Source organism: Alosa pseudoharengus, unplaced genomic scaffold (genome assembly GCF_046254945.1).
Source record: "Alosa pseudoharengus isolate Yale_2024_CS ecotype anadromous, Long Island Sound unplaced genomic scaffold, YU_APseudo_1.1 YU_APseudo_1.1_scf_1, whole genome shotgun sequence".
NCBI lineage: Eukaryota > Metazoa > Chordata > Actinopteri > Clupeiformes > Clupeidae > Alosa > Alosa pseudoharengus.
Window position 1 is genome coordinate 8,069,029 of NW_027468564.1, and position 22,866 is coordinate 8,091,894.

General features: G+C 39.6%; 1 protein-coding gene across 1 annotated transcript in view; it reads left to right on the top strand.

The window, feature by feature from the left end:
* The window catches only part of LOC143136310 (uncharacterized), a 103,693-nt gene that overhangs the window by 27,065 nt on the left and 53,762 nt on the right, over window positions 1–22,866 (top strand). The window contains exon 4 of the mRNA XM_076296964.1: window positions 19,272–20,924. Within this exon, the coding sequence (XP_076153079.1) occupies window positions 19,272–20,924 (1,653 nt within the window). The remainder of the gene's footprint in view (window positions 1–19,271; window positions 20,925–22,866) is intronic.

The following is a 22,866-nucleotide window of genomic DNA, read 5'->3' on the forward strand; positions in this document are numbered from 1 at the left end:
CGTAAGTGTTATAGGGAGGGAAAGTGAAAACCAGCGCCCCAAGTGGTTGCGTTCCTATCGAAGAGCAGCTCCAATGTTAAGTCCCATAGACCTATTTTAAAAAAAATACTGTGAAGCCAAATCAGCGATCTTATCCACCAAAAATATTTTTCAGTGTCTATACAGTAATAATCTTCTAACTGTGAAAATGTCAGACCCTATTTTGCCTTATTTAAAAAAATCGAAATTGCTCCTTTTGTTTAATAAACGAACTACAAAAAAGCCACGTCACTTTACCCTTCGACGTTACTCACAGTAGCATGGTTTGTTTATTAGCCTGGTTAGCATTGCCACTTAACACTTACTGCCAGCTCTTCATGTGAGTAGAAGCACAACACCAGTTATCCAGACATAAAGGTTATCACCACGCGGTTTACATCACCTTCTGTTATTACAAAAATATGTAAGCCAGTTAAGCAAATTGCCGTATTGTTCAGTTAGAGATTAAGCGCCCAAACCTGTGATTTCACATGCAACTGTAGTTTGTTATCACCTTGTTACGACAAAAACTCAAAACAATTCAACTGATCCTAAAAATAAGGTATGACCACTTGAAGCAATAGAGGTGACCACAGTGCCTAACATATGGAAGGCATTAAATTAAGATCCCAATGTGCACCGAGATATATTTTTTCTAAAAAAAAATCCCATCCCCTCCGCTAAACTCTAGGAACGCAACCACTAGATGGCGATGAGATTACTTTCCCTCCCTATTTGTCAGCTCTAAGTAAAGTGACAAGTAGGTGGCCCTATTATAAGTTTACTGAGTAATTAAAGGGTGCAATAAACTAAGTACCGAGTCTAGCATCTTTACCCCATGTGCACAATATTAAAAATTACTATGTTAATGTCAGGTGTTATTGTCAGCTTTAGGTAAAGTAGAGCAAATTATATGATGCACATCCGTGCATTTGTAAACCCAAATGTGAAGTTGTACATATTTTTTTATATCTTGTTAACACAAAATAGGGGCTATGGGTTCCAGTGGCGATTCTAGACATTTTCAACAAGGGTGGCCCTAGTGGGGCACTGATTAATTCAAGGGTGGCATGAGGCAAAACATCCAGATAAACAGAAACAGGCTCAAGATGTTAAATTAGCACAAATAAATTTGGAAAACCATGCACCAAACACTATACTCATCAATTGAAGGGCAAACACCACACTCTCACATAAAATGTCTTTGTATTTTAATAAAATGCAGATACAAGTAAACAAATATATTAAATCTAAGTTGTCTATAATTGTTTTGTTAAACATTCTCTATTAATTAATGTTAATGTTTTGCTGCTGTGCTAAAACAAATTCCATCATGGTAACATTAAAATATATTATTACAAGGCTCAATCCCATTCTTTTCCTTCCCCTAGCCTACCCATTGTCCCTCGAAACAGAGTGGCAATACATAGGGGTGAGAATAATCCCCTTGGATATAGGAAACCATAAGCCTATATAGGGGACAGCTGGGACGATCAAAACACGTTTTAATTAAACATTATTTACAAAGAGACCACACCAAAAGTTAATATTTTGTCACTAGCAATAACTTACATCTGTCTTTTGTCAAATATAGTTGCACTTTCAGCTCTATACAAAACCGTTCAGGATATATTTAAGCAAAAGTGGAACGTGCGCAATGTTTCATTTATCCCTCCTAGTCGGGACGAATAAAACAGGCATGGGGGACGAAAGAAACATACAGTTTAGCCTAAGCTATGTAAACTTCCCAAAATGAAAATATTTCACAAAAGTTTAAACAACCATTATTACAGTAAAGTAGAGTATTAAATCATTATCCATATTCATTTTTTGGTACATTATTAGTATTTTAGACAAAATACTGGTTACGCCAATTGACATAAATCGGTTACACCAATTGACCATAAAACGTTTATAGCAATAGGACAAGAAATTGACACAGAAAATAGGCATCAAGGTAAACTGAATTGGATATTTTGATATGTATTCATGTCATTCATCATATTCCATATCAAATATCATTTCATAACATCAATGAAGAAACTTGTGTTCTATTTGATTTCAATTCAGTTCGCATACAATTTCAGTCTATACCCATTATTTTCAAAGAGAGTGAGATAAAGTGCCCTATTTTCGCGATGCAAAACCTGGCGCAAAGCGTATTATTATTCTCACTTAAAGTTTTTTCCTATCTTACACTTCACTTTTATTAAATAGTGTGCCCAGGGGTGTGGCAATTACCGACATAAGGTGTGGTCTGGCACATGATCTAAAAATCGCTATCTTATACCGTCTAAAAAGCATTACGCCACTGACCAAGAAAAGCCTGGTCTATAGCGAAAGGCGCATATGAAACACAGCTGAAGACGCACTGTCACGAGATGTAACCAGCAATTCCTCTGCAGAATAAATGTCCTTAGGTTATTTATTCAGTCATTTGAACATTATAGGGGGAAGTTTTGCTTTTTTCAGGCTATGTTTTTGCTGGTAACCCATTGTCAGTCAATATTGAAAGTAATTAACTGTGTATAACTGTTTTGTCGTTGACTATGACACCACAGTGAAGTTAGTTTCACTTTGCCTATATGTTCAATTAATAGACAAGTGCAGATGTGTGTAGCCTATACTCTACTCGGTTTTAGTAAAGAAAGGCTTAGTGGAATACCTGTTCCATACGGTCTTGCGCACAAGCAGATTCCTTCAAATACACCGCTGACTCAAAATACTGATGCGCTTTTAGAAGTTGCCCTGCTTGCTGTTAAAGGGAATGACAGATGTCCTCCTCATTGGGTTAAAGGCTGTTAAGCCCACAACACACCCATGACTGATTAAGAAACATAAGAGCCACCTTTTTGCAGCAGGCACCTGACGTTTAATAACAAAACCACCCCGAATGTGGACTGGACAAAATCCTAAATGTATTTACGCTATTTGCTAGTGAGCATGCATTTTATATTGCTAAAATAGGGCCCAAAGTGTGTGTGAGAGAGAATAAGAGTGAGTGAAAGAGTGGGTATGATAAACAACCAACCAACAGCAGGATCTGCGTTCACATGCACTCTGTGGCGAGACAAGTTTTTCTTGCTTGTAAGTGGCATCCATTGGGGGACACGAGGTACACTTTATATATAATAAATGTATTTATATTATTTATTTATAATTTGAACATACTGTTTACATACATCATAATAAAATATGAAAAAATAATTATGGAAGTTTAAATTTAAAATAAAAAGCTTTGACATTTCAAAAATCGCTTAAATTGCAATATAATTAAACCCTTTTAACCCTTAGAACCCGATTGACGCAAAGTGCGTCAAAAAACACACCCTTTCTTCTCTGTTACATTGCTCCGCGACTGTTCATCGCAACAAGATAAAACCTTTATTGCATGACAGAGAAGTGGGGCTATCCAAAGAGACTACGCACTTGTATGTACGATCAAGTATGAAAATTAAAAAAAATCATGAAATTAAATCAAATTGCATCATATTTACAGTCTATACTTCTCTGCGTTCACCTGCGCACCCATTACTCTGGTTCGAATTACTCGCGAACCCGTGATCGCATAGATATGGCAAGCATATCAGATGAAAGAGAAACAGGGCTATCCATCGGTACCATGGATATCGATCTTTCTGGCTTATAAAAACAGACGAAGTGACTGCAAAATATTAACGTCATGTATACAAACCAACGCTGCACACCCATTACTCTCGGAGTAATTACTCGCAGACCCGTGATCGGATATATATGCCACACATGTTAGATGAAAGAGGAGACACAGAGCTATCATTTGATACCAAATACATCCTTCTGGGTTATAAAACAGACGAAGTGACTGCAAAATAATAACTTCATAGCCTATAGCTGGACTTACCCCACGTTTTTGTCTGTTTTTGTGGCAAAGCATGTTTATAATCCAACGCTATCGTGTGTTTCTCTATGGCAAAACATGTTCATAATCCGGTTTTGAGATCCTAGCAAATTCCTGTATGGCATCCAATTCAAGGCTCACATTGCATCCCAATTTGTTCAACAAAGAAACACCTTTTTTGCCTTTACTTTGTTCATGGCAATGCAGGGCTCTACAGTGCGCCCATTTCACTCGCATTTGCGAGTAAAAATTATGACGTGCGAGTGCAAAAAAATATCTAGGCGCACTGGTGCGAATGACTTCTAACCATGTCAATGTTTGTCTACAAAATACACCGCAAAATCGAGAAACAGTATTGGTGCAAACCATAGAATCACGTCGCGAATGCAGCATAAAACTACACCTCCCATCAACGTTAGCAGTTTCACGTTGGGACTCGATAGTAGTAGTCGCTTCTATGAAATCCATGAGCGCGCAGAAAAAGCGGAAAGTTAGACTAGCCAGCCAAGATGAAAAGATTGAAGAAATTAGTTATTCTATCCACCGAATTCATCGGATATAGGAGGAACAGGATGAGATTCTGAGAATGCAGTGAGAGAAGGAAAGGTAACCTAACATGCCTTTTAGCCCAGTTGACGTATTGGCTGCAATATGCAAAATAGCTGTAGCGAACAGGCACAAAAGTAGCTTCCCGTAATACTCTCATTTTATTCAAAGGTAGAACGCTACTGACAACTCCAGGCTTCCACGCATGCTTGTTTGTTTACACCGAAGTGCAAAACGAAAGTAGGCCTAACGTTTGGCTACTGCCCCCATCAATGCAGATATTTCAAATAAAATATATATCCTTGATTAGACTATGTTGGGTTTTGTGGAAGAGGAAATGGACTGTTTTAGTAGTAGTATTAGGCAGTATGCAGTCAGGTAGGTCACCATGGGCATATTTGGATGAGCTACAGGTGGATTCACAAATAAATAAATTAGCCTACATTTGGCAGGATACTTGATATACAGGCTAAATGCAAATATGTCAATGTATTATATTATTTTACATTATGTAGGAAAATGTAGGAAAATAGAACAGACTGAAAATAAAATAGGCACTGATCTTTAAAATCCTGTTTCCTGTAGCCTAAATGTTGTCAGTCATTCTTAATATTCGCAATTGGTGCACTGGCATGTTTAACTGTTAGCTGCAGTGTAATGTTAGATTATGTGTAAGTTAAGTACAGAACTGACTGTGCTCCCAAATTTTTGTCTGTGCTCCTAAATTTTTTAACTTGGGCGCACAAGTGCTCCTGGAATTTTTTTTTTAGTGTAGAGCCCTGCAATGCAATAAAAAGTTGAGAATCAACACCATAGTCACACATGCTAACAGGCAAACTTGGGTCAAGTCAGGTCAGATCAGTTCGTGTCACAGATATGGAGCGCAGAATGGTCATTTTTCATCGCTAAATAAAAAATGGCAATGTTAGTACTAATACATGAAATGATGGCAGATATGGATAGCCTAGACTCTGCTGAAAAAAACAATATATAATATGTGTGTGTGGCACTTACAATGACCAGAATAAATCCTTATGAATAAAGGTAGTGAAAATGCCCTAAAAACAGCTTAGGGTTCTAAGGGTTAAAGCTATTGTTCATGCTAAACAGTTAGTCACTATTTAAATTATAAAAATAATATAATTGGCACCTAAAATTACATACTCTTGGCCCTGAATCTGATCAAACTGGTCTCAAACAGAAAAGAGTCAAATGGTGTAACCGGTTACACCATTTGACATTTCTATTTAAAAGCAAAATTTGCAGGCATTATTATGGACAACTATGTACACACTTACATAAAAAAAAAAAAAAAAACTTATATTGTGTTTTGCACGATTTGGTCTAGGCTGACTTGCTGCTGGTTTTCATATGGCGGGTCACAAATGAGTAAATAAATCCCACATACTAGATCCAACCTACTGCCATGTAGCTAGGACAACATCAACATTAGACTTGACAAATGCACGAGAAATGGTTGTTCTTTTTCCTGTTTCACATCACTAAACCATTAAGGGCGAACCACTGCGGATTAGCGTTTATACAGTTGTACATAGATGCCTGACATTAATTAAACGTTACAGCTTTATCCAGTCCCTCCAGGATTTTGCGAGACTTTTTTGTGATTGTTGAATTCGCGACCACTTTTCAAAGAAATTGCGATCGCCACTGGAACCCTTAGCCCCTATTTTGTGTTAACAAGATATAAAAAATTGGGCATTTTTTTGCGATGAAATTGCGGGTAGAGGTGAAAATTGCGAAAGAAAGTTGCGATTTCTTCCCTCTTATCATAATGGAACAATTCATTCAGAATCAAGTGGATCTTATGAAAACTAAAAAAAGTGATCCAAAAAAGGTCAAACAAAGGATTGCAAGAATTATGAATAACAAAATATGCTTTATTAAGCATTATTTATGTTGAAAAACACCAAATACACCAAACAATGCATTTATTCAAATGCTTTTGAATGCATACAATTAAAATAAAATGCAACGTAAACTAAAGTTAAAGTGCCAGTCCTCCAAGAAACACAGCAGCCATTACACAAATACAACAGATAGCTATGGGTCAACAATACCTCAGAATGTGGTATATGTAAACAAAAACATTGTTAATTCCAAATAATGCTAACCAAATAAGGGCCTCAATGCCTCAATGCCTAAGGCCTCAATGCCTAAACTTCTTCAAATACCTCCTCAAAATCTTCCTGGACTTCGTCCATTTCAAAAGCTCCACTTGTTAGTCTCTGGTTGTGATACAAGAAGACCAAGGCTTTTAGGTTGTCATTTGTGATTGATCTCCTTCGGCTAGACAACACCAGCTTGTAGATGCTGTTGCTGCGTTCAGCATCTGCAGAGTTTACAATTACATCTTTGTATCTTTTCGCAAGAGCACTCAGAATGGGCAGTCTATCCTGCAGCCCATCCCAAAAGACATCCAAATCCACGACTCCAGCTGTAGCTCGGAGTGCAGTTGGACCGAGCCGGATGAAGTAGGCATCAAATTTGTCTTTTGGAACAGCACTAAAGCCTGGAATGGATTTGTAGTTTGACACACTGTCATTCATAAATGCAGTGTAACGAGGATCAAACACTCTGACCTCTTGAAGGAAATGAATGGCAGGTTGTCCATCTGACGTACTTGGCCAGTTTGTCCTCTGCGTTGCTTTAAGCCTGCTCCACTCTGTTGAGGATCTGGGTCTTGATGGCAAAAGACAGGTCAAGTCCCTCAAAGTAGTGGGCACATGCTTCATACTGTAGGTCTGTATTTACAGTCAACTTCATTTGCAGATCCTCAAGATAGTCAAAAACCTTGTGGTCAAGTAGAATGTGAAATGTATGTATAATTAAGATATTCTGCAAAGAAAATGTATCTTACATTCATTTCCATCTCGATGAACTCCTTGTACAGTCCGAAGTGTTCCGAATGGCACTGAACTGCAGTGAACCACGAGTTCCACCGTGTTGCGCATGGATTTGGAGCCATCGTTGCTTTACTTCCTGGTGGTCACTTTTCTTTAATATTATTACATTGGTGGTGTGTAAGTCTAATTGACTGCCTGCCACTTTAAGGACGTGAGAGTAGGGTAATAACATATCTAAGTGGATTGGAATGCTTGCATCTCACTGTGTTCGGCTACGACTGGAAATAACTTTTTGCATAGTGCATTACGATATGTGGATAGAATTCGGGATGTTTTCTATGTCATTAGTTAAAATAAATGTAAAAAAATAACTCGTATGAAATCATTCTTGGATAATAGAAGAGGTAAATGTCTTACAATGATTTTGGTAGCACTGCACTACACAAACTGAGCCCACAAGCTAGCAAACATGACACGAGCTAAAAGGACATCTCCAGGTGTACGTTTGCCAATGGGTTGCATATTGTAGCCTACTCAAATGTCAGTAAACCAAGTAGGCCTTAATTAACTTACTTTCATAGCTTAGGCAGGTTAGCAACACTAGGTTGAGATGACAGATGCAAGTAAAGCAGATCATTAACGTTAGCCTTCTATTTATTGTCATCAAAACTGCAGAGGAGTGAACAAGTTATAGGGCAGTCTCTGGTGTCTGCAGAAGTGAGTGTGGCATCTGAGTCAATATTCTGCGCGAGGGGCTGTTGTGGTAGGTGAAATTTCACGGGGAAACCATGATAATTGGTCAAATTTGTGAAAAAGTTGCAGTGTTTGAACAAAATTGCGAGGTCGCCCAGAATTCACGAGGATTTGCTGAATTTGCGTTAATTGTTGCGATCGCAACATCGCGAATTCCTGGAGGGACTGTTCTATGCGTAGCCTATTTGCTCTGTGTACCTGTCGGCTTGCCTTCACTATCCGCGAAGTATCCGAAATAGTTCCAGATTTCACTAAATCGTACAACTTTGTCACAGGCATCTCAGACCATAATCTAGTGTTGATATGTCGAAAACTAACCAAGAAAAGGTTTCTTTACAAACATAATAATAAAAAGGTGTCCTACAAAATACCAAAGAAGGATATGCCACTGTTTGAGGAACAATTAAAATTATTAGACTGGACTGACTTCTCATGCGATAATATAGGCCTAGATGATAAGTGCACACTTTTCTTAAAAAATATTACAGGTGCGAAAGACAAATTTATCAAGAAGTGTGTAAATGGACGCAAAAAATTAAATTTACCATGGCTAAATGAAGAATTATGGAGCCTAATGAAGAAAAGAGACCATGCACTCAAAACTGCCCTAAAAAGTCAATTGGGCAACGACTATAGGATATTTAAAGGACTGAGAAATAAGGTAGTAAATATGCTCCGTAAAGCTAAAGCAAACTTTTTTATTGATCTCATCAATCAGGCCAGAGGTAATGGCCAACAAATATGGAAACACCTAAATACAATGTCAAAGAAAGTAGGGAAAGGAAACCAGCCTTTAGAGTTAAGCATTAATGGAAGCATTTCTAGGGATAGCAAGGAAATAGCATTGGCTTTTAATACTTTTTTTAAGGAGTCCGTTGAGCAGTTAGCAACAACTTTTGGTGATAGAACCATGCTCATCACTCCACCGAATTATGAATACCCAGTTTTTAGTTTTAAAGAGACAAATGAAGAAATTGATAACCAACATTTTGACCAATCTCAAGGGTTCTAAGGCTCAGGATGTTTATGGACTAGATTCCTCCCTCTTCAAGTGTAATGCCAAAGCACTATGTACACCCATTACACACCTGGTCAATATGTCAATTAATGAGTGTCTGTTTCCTGATGTTTGGAAAACAGCTGTGATAACACCTATATTCAAGGCTGGGGACCCTACTGATGTGGCAAATTACAGGCCCATAAGTATACTCCCAATTATCTCTAAGGTAGTTGAGAGGGTTGTAGCAAACCAACTCACTGCCCATCTTAATTCATGTCATATTCCATTGCATGCAATGCAATTTGGGTTCAGGTCAAATCACTCCACAGATACCGCTTTATGCTACTTTGTGGAAGAACTGAAATCCAATTTAGACAATGGGGGAGTGGTTGGAGCAATATTTCTGGATCTGAAGAAAGCCTTCGACACCGTAAACCACAATGTTTTAGTTTCTAAACTGTCCACTCATAACATCTCAGCTGACACAATCAAGTGGTTTACATCGTACTTGATGAGAAGGATGAATTGCACTAAAATTAATGGCACATCTTCCCAAGAAAATATATGCTCAGTAGGGGTGCCTCAGGGTTCAATCCTAGGTCCACTATTGTTCAGTATATATATTAATGATCTTCCTTCAGTATGCATTAACATCCAAATGTATGCTGATGACACAGTTATCTAGCCTCGTGAGACCATCCTGATCTCGCGAGCTTCAGGGTTTCACTCGCAGATCAGTCTGGATACAGTGGGCATCGCTTTCAAATGGCCACTTCATTCGCGCATTACGAGGCGTGAAGCTGCGTGAAGCTTTAGTACCACTTTCAGCCACTGTGCGTCGCTCTGCCACTGTACATCGCTCTGTCAGTAGCCTGACTGCCGCCCCTTCTGAAAAAGCAGGAGGCTACCAAACATAATTGTTACCGAGAGGAATCCCAGCCTACGAATTCAATAAAAAAATAAATCAGGCATAATTAAACATTACCTCGATTAAGGCTACTTGGGTATGGCTTAAGGCTTGACTACACGGTGGTAGCGAAAATCAAAATCTGCTATGTTATTGTCAGTGTTGGGGGCAATGCAACTACGCAAATCAAAACAGTGTCTTAACAGTGTCCCTACTTCTTGACTGCAATGTAGTCAGTTGACTGCTTGACATGTCATTTTTATTTTTCTGTTTCTGTACAATATACAAATACATCTGCTTTATGCCGCAGAATTACATTCATATTTGGCTGACTGCAGACGCGCCACTTCCCTCCCGATATTCCAAGATTAAGATAGTAGCCTATACAAAAAGCATACTATCATAAAAATTCGTTAAAACGAATAGCTATTTGCAATTTGACAAAACACTGGTCCTCATTTTGCGAATGCGAGGACGATATGAGTCTGTTGCATTTAGTTAGATGTCCGAGTCACGCATGTTTGAAAACCACTGGCTCGTAATCACAATAATTTAACACACGACAGTTGGATAGCCTACTTCATCATGTCCCCATGCCTACATTTTTGTGAGTAGCATAGAGATCGTTAAAAACAATAAAGTAGCCTATGTCTTTCCGTTTGGGACATCGAAAACGTATAGCCTATTTTTAATAGGGTAGACTACCGTCGGAGATGCTGACTGGCAAAGGCCTCGGGATAACACGTTATCTCCACTATCATCAGTCATGCCCCTTGATCAAAGTGGGGAATTAAATAAAAGTTTGAGAACCACTGGGTTAACAAGTTACCTGCAGTCCAGAGCAATATTCTGATGATCGGCGATGATATCGGCAATTGTTTGTTTTCCAAAGTAAGAATTTCACTTGACCATGCACCTTCGACAATGAATAGCTCATTACACTTGTTACTGTTAAACGTAGGCCTAACTGGTATCATTACAAACATTATTCTGTGTCCTAAAACTGGCATATTTTATGGCATTGTGTCATGTAAATTCGTTGCAAAATCTAGAGAAATGTGTGAGGTGGTCTGGTCAGCGGGGGACAATTGAGACGCACATTGGATTGTGTTATTACTTGAACATTCCACACATATCCACAGCTGTGGTAGGCCTATCAGGGGCAGGAGGATTACTGTTAGCGCAGGCTTTATATAAAATTCTTCAACAGAAGGCCTCGAATGCAGGCTTGCCCTGTGGTTTGCGCAGCCTACAGTAAATAACAGACCCGTCACAATGTGCGGTATGATGCTTTTTTACGAGCAAGATGTTTTTGGTGCCCTACGCACACTGCATGTTCTTAAATAACAATGATCATCAGTAATATTCGACCATTAATTTGTGTAAATGGGCAAGCGTGACCACCTTGATTGGCTGATGATTGTAACGCGGGCATGATTCCAAACACCTCCCTTACGATAATGAGTGACAGGTGACAGGTCTCAGAATGCGTGCGCTACACAAGGACGGAAGATGATGAATAACTGGGGCCGTAGGCTATTCACAAAGGCTTTTATCTTACCACTAGCAGTAGGCTACTCCTAAATCGCACTAAAAGATTTTAGCTTGGAGTTTTCTCTTAAAAGTTATTCACAAAGCCTTTCAGACAACTCCTAAACTAGGAGTGAGTCTTCGTTGCTATAGATGACGTCATTACTCATGCACGAGCTTGACTGAAGTGACCACCTTGATTGGCTGACGATTGTAACGCGGGAATTATTCCAAACACCTCCCTTCCGATGATGAGTGACAGGTGACAGGTCGGAGAATGCGTGCGCTACACAAGTAGTGAGAAGGACGGAAGATGATTTATAACTGAATAAAAAGGCCTAGCCTAAATGAATAATGAGTAAGGCAAAACAAATAGCCTAGTAGCCTAATGAAACATACGGATTGATGTAGTATCTTTGTAACATTATTAAATTATTCTGTTACTATGCCTACGTTTGCAAAAGAGAACATTTTAATTTGATGCACAATAATGTTACATTTAATTTACATTTTGACAATGATTAGCCTAGTTTTGGTTGTTGTTGGTGGCGTTATTGCATGTTAGTTATGCCTACAATGCAAAATTGCTTCCTCACTATTGAAAGCTGCATAGGATTTCAAAACACTGCAAAATGCCGCAGGTTTGTGAATAGGTCTGTGAGTTCTTTTAAGCTGTCAGAGGTGGGAAGGTGTGATTTGTTGGGGGCAGGGCCGAATTAACTGGTCACAAATGTCTGATGGCCCCCCTTCCCCCCCAGCCAACGTGAATAGGGTGGTCAGTTAATAGGCTGAAGATTTTTCCTGCCATCTAAGGCAGCGGTCCCCAAACACCGGGCCGCGGCCGGTACATTCCTAAATGGGCCGTAGCCTACGACATGAGTTTAAAAAAATGCATGCAAACTAAACTCAATTTAATTCGCAATAATGTCACGTTTTTACATGGCATAGGCCTATATGCAGTTGTTTGATTGCACACATGTTTGCATTTTGCAAGGTCTATTTTCTTACATCTGTCCCGCCTTCAACACTTTACATATTGCCTTCAGCGCTGCACAGCCTCAGGTCAGCTCACTTTACTTGATCAGTTCTTGGCGAACGGTAGTGTCACACGAAGTTATCTAAACTGCTAGAATGAGCATCAAAAAACAAGCATCTTTAGCAGACACTGGCCAGGGTGTTTAAGTTGCGAGAGCCGCTGCAGAGATTTCTTACAGAAAAAAAGTCACCGTTAGCTGCACATTTTAGTGATGAGGACTGGGTGTCAAAACTCGCTTACCTATGTGGCATATTCGGGTTGCTTAATGACCTCAACCTGTCACTCCAGGGGAGAATGACGACTGTCTTTAAACTGGCAGATAAAGTCGCTGCATTTAAAACCAAGCTTGATTTGTGGGGACGAATGGGGACTGGGTGTATTTGATATGTTCCAAACAGTAATGGGGGTTTTGGGAGAGACTGAGGCAGGGCCCTTTCTCTTGCAGCTGGTGCGCGATCACCTTGTTGCGCTTTCAAATGAGTTTGAGCGTTAGGCTACTTCCCATCCTCCAAAGATCCACGGCAAACCAATGAGTGGGTCCGCAACCCATTTGTCAATATCCCGAATAGTCCTAACATGTCAGCGCAGGAGGAAGAGCAGTTGATCGAAATTGCAAATGACGGTGGTCTTAAGAGTGTGTATGAGGAAACCTCTCTGGCGGGTTTTTGGATCAAAACCAAAGCAGAATATCCTGAGATAGCCGTAAAAGCGCTGAAAACGTTGCTACCATTTCCCACCACGTATCTATGCGAGGCCGGGTTTTCTGCAATGACTGCAACTAAAACCAAATTGCGCAATCGACTGGACATTTCAAACACACTGAGGGTGTCACTGTCTTGTTGCAGGGAAACAAGCACAGGGCTCCCACTGATTATATTCATAATGCATGTGTAGTTCCCATGTTTTGTTCCCATATTTTGTTAAGCATGTTCACACTTGATAGATGTAGCTTCAAGTTGTTCAATTTTCATAGTTCATATTGTTACATTTTCACTTCAAGTTCACGTTTTTCACGTTTTTAAGAGTTCGGTACCTTCACTGTTCATACATAACTGGAGCTAGTTCTTTTCAAGTAATGCATGCACAACACATATGGAACATGGAACCCCCGAACCCCCAATTCCCCCCCCCCCCCCCCACGGTCCGTGAAAAAAAAATGGGAATCAAACCGGTCCATGGTACGTAAAAGGTTGGGGACCCCTGATCTAAGGCACGAGCGCATCTGTGAGGCCAAGCCTCACCAAGTAGCTCGTTTGTTTACAACTACCATTCCATTTAATTAAACTGCTTTATAGGCTATGCCGAAATAGTTTTCAACATTTTGAATATTAGTGTCGGGTGAATTTAAATGTTCTCAAAGTAGCCTTATGGCTGAAAGCTGCTTGGGATCCCCCCCGTCAAGCAATATAACCATACAAACGCGCTTCCTGCACTCATTGTTTCAAAAAAATGTTGGCTTTGTCAGAACTGAAGAGCTGTGGACGGCACGGCACGGTATGCCCAATGAAAATAAATTAACGCAACGCAATGCAACACAACACAGACACCGCTTCTCTCGCGTCAGTCACTGACATGAACAAAACACAGAACCCGCTTCTCTCACGGCAGTCACTGACAGTAGCCTAGAATAAATGCATGGGGAAAAACACTTCCCCATGACAAAGACATCGTAAAACACTGAAAGTTAATATTTTGTCACTAGCAACATATCGGAACTCCCACTATTACCGTCGGTCCCGTATTTCCACCGTCTTGCGTGTATGTGTCACTTATATCCATTTCTATACAAACCAAGACAGCGGACTCCTAAAGAGACGCAACCACCCACACCATAGGTGTATCTAAATTAGCTATGTACCAAAAATGACATTTTACCGTGACTCAAAGAGCTGTAAACAGTGTTGTAAGGCTGCGTGTACACAACCGCTTGGAGCTCCAGTGGAATTTTAATTTCACAACAAGAATTCTCGGTCTAACCGTCCATGTGCCGTTAAGAACCAAACCAGATTTTGTTCAAATCTACACACCTATGGCTACTGAAAAATGTAAGGTTAATTTAGCAAATGCTATTTTGAAGTGTTAAAAAACATTGTTGTTTTAGAATTTCTGAACAAAAGTGGTGATAATTGGGGGTGTTACGATACATCTGTGTTATGTTCCAAGTAGCCTATGCGTAATTCTGCTGCATAAAGTTGTATGTTTATGACATTCAAGTAAGGAAAACGATGATTTGAAGACATCTGTTTCGTTGGAATGGCAAGGGGTAGCAACAGGGCAACAGAGACAGGCCTGATGGCAGGGTTGTTATGAGAGTATTAAAATCTGGGATAGCCTATTCTACGGCAAGACAGCGGGGGAAAGTTAAAATACGTGATAAACACGGAAAAAGTTGGCATGCATTGTTTCGGTCCCCATGCACAGGGATTATTTGTCATATTATTAATCACATATGATTATTTGTGAAATTGTGCAAACAGGCGCAACACATTTGAAAAGTAAGGACTGGTAGCATGCAAGCTCACGAAAGATTGATTTAAGAACGTTATCACAGTGTGTGGCTGTGGCACAAAGCAGCGCGGGCGGAAGACATGCGACAATTGGCAAGGGGAGGGTCATGTCTTTTTTAACAATTCTGTCGGAGGGTCATTGAACAATTTCTAGCAGGCAAGGGAGGGTCATGTAACTTTTGACTGAAGCACTCAAAATTAATCCGGTGGCCCCTTCAATAAATAACGAACAGTCCCTAGATTGCTGCTGGGCTATATGTCTTGGTTCATGTCCGTTCACAACTCATTGCCGTCAAAAGCGTAGCCTATCTCGCGGTTGCATCCATTACAAACAAACATGCAATGTGAACGTCTGGGATTGGGAAGAGCACTAAATGCTCTACTGAATAAGCACGACGTCAAACCTTTAAATGAAAAACACTCTTTAATAATCAAAAAAATAAACCACTAATGAAGTAAACTTGTGACCTTAAAAAATCGTTTATCGCCTGTAACTCCGTGATAACAGGACGTAACAGGAAGGCATTTGGCTGAGCAACGGAGGTTAATATGCTCTATATTTTGTCCAAATGATGTCTGTCTATCATCGTTGCTCTCGGAGAAAACCAGAATGTTTAATTTGTCCTGCGTTTCTTCTACGGCTGCAAACGGGATTCACTCGCAGTTAACCAAATATTTTTTTATTAGGGCAGGGCAGGCATATTTCTGGCTATTAAATTATTTCTAAACCAGTCTGCTAAAGTCTGTAGTGAAGTCTGTGTAGGGTTTTCCAGGCTCCATTTCTTTTTACGAGACACCCTACTCACTTGAGCCATCTACCGGTTGTTTGAGTTGTTGCAGCATCTCACTGGGAAAATACAAATTAAAGTCGCGTGATACCGCGTGATCCCACGCGCGGACCGCGAGTGAAGCTGGCCAAGTCGAAGCACTGCCCACTGTACTTTCCGTTAAAGAAAATTTGGAGCACCAAACGAACGTCCAATTAGCGTTGGCTTTGAGGCGGGTTGAGGTGTGACGCAACGAACAACATGACGGCATCCACAGAGATGAGCATAGCTATCGCGCAAGTTTTATTCAAATTAGAAAGTAATCCTGGGTAAACTGTGAAGCTATGAGTCTTCACGAAAAAGCACTACGCAACAGCCTGACATAGTTGTTAAAGGTCAAAAACTCCAAGTAGTAGATGATTTTAAATACTTCAAATACTTCATTGTTGACTCAAATCTGACTTTTAAAAAACATATAAAAAAAGTCAATGGAAGAGTTAAAAGGAATCTCTTCAATTTTAAGCTGATTAGAAATCAGATGACTACAGAGGCAGCTATACTTTATTTCCATTCTATGATTTTAACACACATCTCATATTGCTTGACCACCTGGTCTCAAGCAAATGCAACCACCATGTCATTAATGTATAAAGTATATAAACAAGCAATGAAAATTCTGGACAAAAAATCTTACAGTTACCATCACTGTACTATCATACAGAAGTATGGTTTATTTACCTTGGACAATTTTCTTTTCTTTTCAAACACCTGTTTATTTTTTAAAATTATCAATAATCTTGCACCACCACCCCTTAAACAATTTGTGAGCCTTTGTAGACCCACAAGTAACATAAGGACCACAAGAGCATCATCTAGGGGGGATTGCACAAGTGTGTTTAGGCATTCCACCTTTGGCCAAACCGCTTTCTCAGTGAAAACCTCAGAGTTGTGGAATAGCATCCCTGTCATTATTAGACAAAGCACCACATTCACCACCTTTAAATTAGGCCTTAAGAAATGGTTGAAAGCAAACCAACGTTGTGAACATTTCTAGTCAATGATTCTTGTCTCTGTGTTTATGTTCATCTTATTTCATGTTTTTATTTTCCATCTCATTACTCAATTTTATTACTCTGTACATATCACTGTGATGTATGTGTTGGGTCATTGCCCCCACTCATACACTTTGTCTTTTAATTTGATTAACATCAACTCCTGTCCAGGGACAACAGATGTAAATTAGCCTTGTGGCTATAATCTGGCCCAAGTACTGTACATATTGAGCATTGTCCCTGTCAAATAAACGTAAATAAATAAATAAAATAAATAAATTTCACTTAGACTTTTTGTTTTGGCCACAAACCAAGGACTGTTGGCAAATAACTTTTGTTGAACTTTTGTTAGCTGCGCACTCAGCGCTGCCTGCTTGACACGCTCATTTGCCTAGATTCGTGCAAGGAGCATGGAGAGTGGGAGCAGTCCACACAGACACAGAACGCTATTATTTTAATAAAGTATTGATTCCAAAAACGTCAGAAATTGTATCGTTTTTTTGCGTGAAGGCATCGTGACACCTTTCTAGTATCGGTACACCGTGCAACACTAGACTCCTCTACTACAAGTAATATGCTTAAATGTTTGTATTAGGAAAAGTGAGGGGTTAGTTAAATCATTGTTACACTTGTTGTCTCCTGCCCTTGGCTTCATGTATCAATGCCCCACTGTTAGCAACCATGCATTTAAAATGTAATATGAAAATATACACAATTATCAAGAAAACAAGCAAATTTGCCTACCAGTGTGTTAAGCTAATTTCTTGAGGTAAGATGTCTTAAATAAGTGAAACTCTTATGGTATTAAATCATATGATATCATGAGAAAGTTCTAGGTATGTTTTATATTAAAAAACAATACCAACTTAATGTTTGTACACATAAGATTACAGTTGGGTTACACAAGCAGTCGTTTGCGGTGTTTATGCTCCAACATATTCCACCATACAATTTACGCTCCAACAGTTGTACTGTAGTCCAATTCAAAACTGACCTGTCCCCTACAGACCCCATGTTACTGGCCCAGATGAAAAGGCCAGCAGTGGTGCTGGTGGACTGCTGTAGACCACAAGGACAGCGAGGGACGAACAAGCAGACGCAGCCTGAGACCAGTAAGAAACTAGAAACATGCACACACACATACAAACACAAAGGCTGCAAGTAACGATTAGCCATATACTTTTATAGTCAATTAATCTGTTGATCTATAGGATTATTATTGATTTATTGTTTAAACAAAAAACACTGTGTCTTTTGTATAGATTGGTTCAGGCTTGTCATGTTAAACTAGCTTGCCATATCAAGTCTGTTTAGCGTTGGTGTCCTTTTACCAAATCTCTTATTTTCTAAGATCAATGTTGACAGGTATAGTTGGGACTTAGTTTTGATCATGTGCCTCAGATCTCTTCAGACGGCCGTATACAAAGTTACTGTCTATAGCAGTGGTTCTGAAAGTGTGGTCCGGGGACCACTGGTGGTCCGCAAGCTATCCCAAGTGGTCTGTGAGCAGACGTGGTAAAATATAATATAGATGAGTTGTTTGCAATATTGAACCATCTTGTATGTAAATCCAAACAGTTCTGCAACACTGCCTATGTAAGCTATGCCAGTTTAAATCATATGAATCCTCTGACACAATAAGCAAGGTGCAAAGACAATACGCAAGGTGGTTCAGTGAGTAGGCCTATTGTGTCTATTAGCTAGGTGGTCCGTGAGGTTTTTTTTACTGGTTAAGTGGTCCTTGGTCTGAAAAAGTTTGAGAAACACTGGTCTATAGCCTACACACACAGGACAGCCACATCCTGCAATATGGAAGGGACTTATTTTCCAATATGGACAATACATGACCCCTCTTATTATACAGCAACTTGCCAAAATGAGAAAACAAAACACAATGACCATGATGACTCCTCTCCTATAAGTAAGACTCTTAACAGTTTGTTTTAGAAAAACATTGAGGGGTGTGATGAGTTCTTTATATTATTTATATCATATTTCATGAGAATATTTAAATCATAGGATGCATTTTACCATCTTTAGCACATAGTCCTCTGCTCTTCAACATCATGTGTCTGTGCCTGTGTTGACGTTCACATACCATCTCTAGCTAGACATTTTTGCTCTAAATCCCTAAGTGGAGAATATAAGATAACATTTTCATTACTGTAGCAGGCGGAAGAGAGTTTTAATAATTTTCGTATATTACAGGAGTTGAAAGGATTGCAAATGGGAAGAGTTTCAAGAGGGGGTCAGCGTTCAACCCACATCAGACAACACATAGAGGAGAAAAGCCATATCAGTGTACTACATGTGGGAAGAGTTTCAAAATCAACAGAGAGCTTACTGTCCATCAGAGAACACATACTGCGAAAAAAACACATCATTGTTCAGATTGTGGCAAGACTTTTCTCCAGGCGTGTCATCTCAAGAAACACCAGAGGATCCATACTGGGGAAAAGCCATATCAGTGTGCTACATGTGGGAAGAGTTTCAGATCCAAAGGAGAGCTCATTATCCATCAGAGGATCCATACTGGGGAAAAGCCATATCAGTGTGCTACATGTGGGAAGAGTTTCAGAACCAAAGGAATCCTCACTGTTCATCAGAGAACACATACTGGAGAAAAGCCATATCATTGTTCAGAGTGTGGAAATACTTTTAATCAGATAAGTCACCTCAAGACACACCAGAAAATCCATACTGGGGAAAAGTCATATCAGTGTGCTACATGTGGGAAGAGTTTCAGAACCAATGGAGATCTCACAATCCATCAGAGAACACATACTGGGGAAAAGCCACATCGTTGTTCAGATTGTGGAAATACTTTTACTAGTTTAACTAATCTCAAGACACACCAGATGATCCATACTGGGGAAAAGCCATATCAATGTGCTACATGTGGGAAGAGTTTCAGAACCAACATAGTCCTCACTGTCCATCAGAGAACACATACTGGAGAAAAGGCATATCATTGTTCAGAGTGTGGAAATACTTTTAATCAGATAAGTCACCTCAAGACACACCAGATGATCCATACTGGGGAAAAGCCATATCAATGTGCTACATGTGGGAAGAGTTTCAGAACCAACATATTCCTCACTGTCCATCAGAGAACACATACTGGAGAAAAGCCATATTACTGTGCAGATTGTGGAAATACTTTTACTAGTTTAACAAATCTCAAGACACACCAGAAAATCCATACCGGAGAAAGGCCATATCAGTGTACAGATTGTGGAAATACTTTTACTAGTTTAACAAATCTCAAGAAACACCAGAAAATCCATACTGGGGAAAAGCCATATCAGTGTGCTACATGTGGGAAGAGTTTCAGAACCAGCGCAAACCTCACTGTCCATCAGAGAACACATACTGGAGAAAAGCCATATTACTGTGCAGATTGTGGAAAGACTTTTACTCAGGCAGGTACTCTCAAGACACATCAGAGGATCCATACTGGGGAGAAGTGTTATCACTGTTCAGATTGCGGAAAGAGTTTTAATCAGGTGAGTAATCTCCAAAGTCACCAAAGGATGCATACTGGGGAAAAGCCATATCAGTGCTCAGATTGTGGGAAGACTTTTGCCACGACGTCAAATCTCAAGAAACACCAGAAAATCCATACCGGAGAAAGGCCATATCAGTGTACAGATTGTGGAAATACTTTTACTAGTTTAACAAATCTCAAGAAACACCAGAAAATCCATACTGGGGAAAAGCCATATCAGTGTGCTACATGTGGGAAGAGTTTCAGAACCAGCGCAAACCTCACTGTCCATCAGAGAACACATACTGGAGAAAAGCCATATTACTGTGCAGATTGTGGAAAGACTTTTACTCAGGCAGGTACTCTCAAGACACATCAGAGGATCCATACTGGGGAGAAGTGTTATCACTGTTCAGATTGCGGAAAGAGTTTTAATCAGGTGAGTAATCTCCAAAGTCACCAAAGGATGCATACTGGGGAAAAGCCATATCGGTGCTCAGTCTGTGAAAAGACTTTCAGACAGGTGGCTGACCTCAAGAAACACCGGATGATCCATACTGGGGAAAAGCCATATCATTGTGTTACCTGTGTGAAGAGTTTCAGAAGTAGCTCACATCTCACCAGGCATCAGAGGACACACATCAGAGATAAACCACACCAGTGTCCAGAGTGTGGAAACACCTATGCTGAAAGGAAGTCTCTCAAGAGACACCAGAAGAAAATCCACAAAGGTTTTTAGCCAACAGCCTTCTCCACAGACACTAAAGGGTCAATTGTGGGGAAAGCTGTTTTTACAAATGTTTACATTGTAACAAATCTTGATAGTGAATTCTGGGGAAAGGCCAAAGCATGCTGATTTTACAAATGTTTACATTATAACAAATCTTGATAGTGAATTCTGGGGAAAGGCCAAAGCATGCTGTTTTTTTACAAATGTTTACATTAAAAATGTCTAATAGTGAATTCCTATGTAGTTCTAACTTCTGCACAGACAAGGGTCCATAGTGGGCAATGGCCAAAGCAGGCTGTTTCTATCTGCAGGTTTTATATTAAAATGGATGATGGTGAATTCCTATGTAGTTGTTATTTTGTTCCTAGGGCTGTACTGAGATTAATCCTGAAAATAAAAGCTTATGTTATTTATTTAAACATGAACAGTATAAATACTTTATAAAACAAAAACAATATTCTATGTTGTCCTAGGCTATATCTTCCATCAGCAAACCATCGCATTAGCGAACTTAGCTCCTGTCATTGTGGTCAGAACACAATGGGATGACAGTCGAAAGAGACAATTACAGTGCTGTTATCAATATAACCGCGTTTTTGTTTCACAACTACACCAACAATTAAACTAGCCTCCATCACTCAACTTATGCAAACGTTAACATTATTTTAGGCTACCTATGGATATAACATCAAGCTAGTGAAAGATTAGGAGCCTACCTGCAGTAAAAACCAAGCATGTCTCTACCATGAACACACAAGCCACAATGCAGTGAAACTGTAAGCCATTGTGGCTTTCGGAAGTGAAGTGGCGTAACGATGAAGATGCCTTGTAGCAGAGCCATACGGCCCTGTCTTATGTTAGGCTACCTGCTGTTAGTGAATGTGTGTGTGTTGTCTGTATGCTACGGAGACCTTGAATTTCCCCTGGGGATCAATAAAATATCTATCTATCTTGCTGCGCCATCTGGTGGACAAACTACATGAAGACAATACTGGAAATCAGAATGTGAGTGTGTGCGTGTATGCGTGCATATGTTTGTGCATGTGTGTTTATGTCTGCTGTGTGTGTTTGTGAGAGAGAGAGAGAGAGTGTGTAAGACAGTCCTGTAATATTGGCACTTCGAATTTCGTCACAGCATTTATATCACAGCTACCCTATGATCTACCAATGGTAATAACGTTGCCTGATATCAATTTAGTATTTTTTTCTGAATTTCGGGAGGTCTTGTTTTTGAGGGTATGTTTTACATTCATTCCTATGGGAAACGGTCGCGGTTACACTTTCAACATAAAGTTTGTATATTTACACTTCGAATTTCGTTACAGCATTTATATGACAATTACCCTATGGTCTAACAAAGATAACAATGTCTTCCGATTTTAGTTTAATGCAATTTTCTGAATTTTAGAGGTCTCGTTATGAGGCTACATAATGCGCCTATTCAGTTCAATGCATTATGCTTATAACGTTACGACACTTTTTTTGTTACTTTCAGTGAACATCACCGAGTGAAAGTCAACATTTTCTTTATATCTAGTGATAGTGATCATGTCGTTAGTTCAGATAAGTAGGCTACCGGGTAAACTTAATCAGAAGATCAAAATATAAAGCATCATGATAGCTAGTGCTAGGGCTAACTTTCCAGTCCCACCTGTGAGTGAGTGTGGTCAAAATTAATCCAAGACAACTGGTGTGAGACTGCAGCTTTATTCACGACGCCGGGAGCATGTTACCCACATGAAATGTCAAAGTAACAAGCCCACACATCTGTGGGTGAAGCCAATTCTTATAC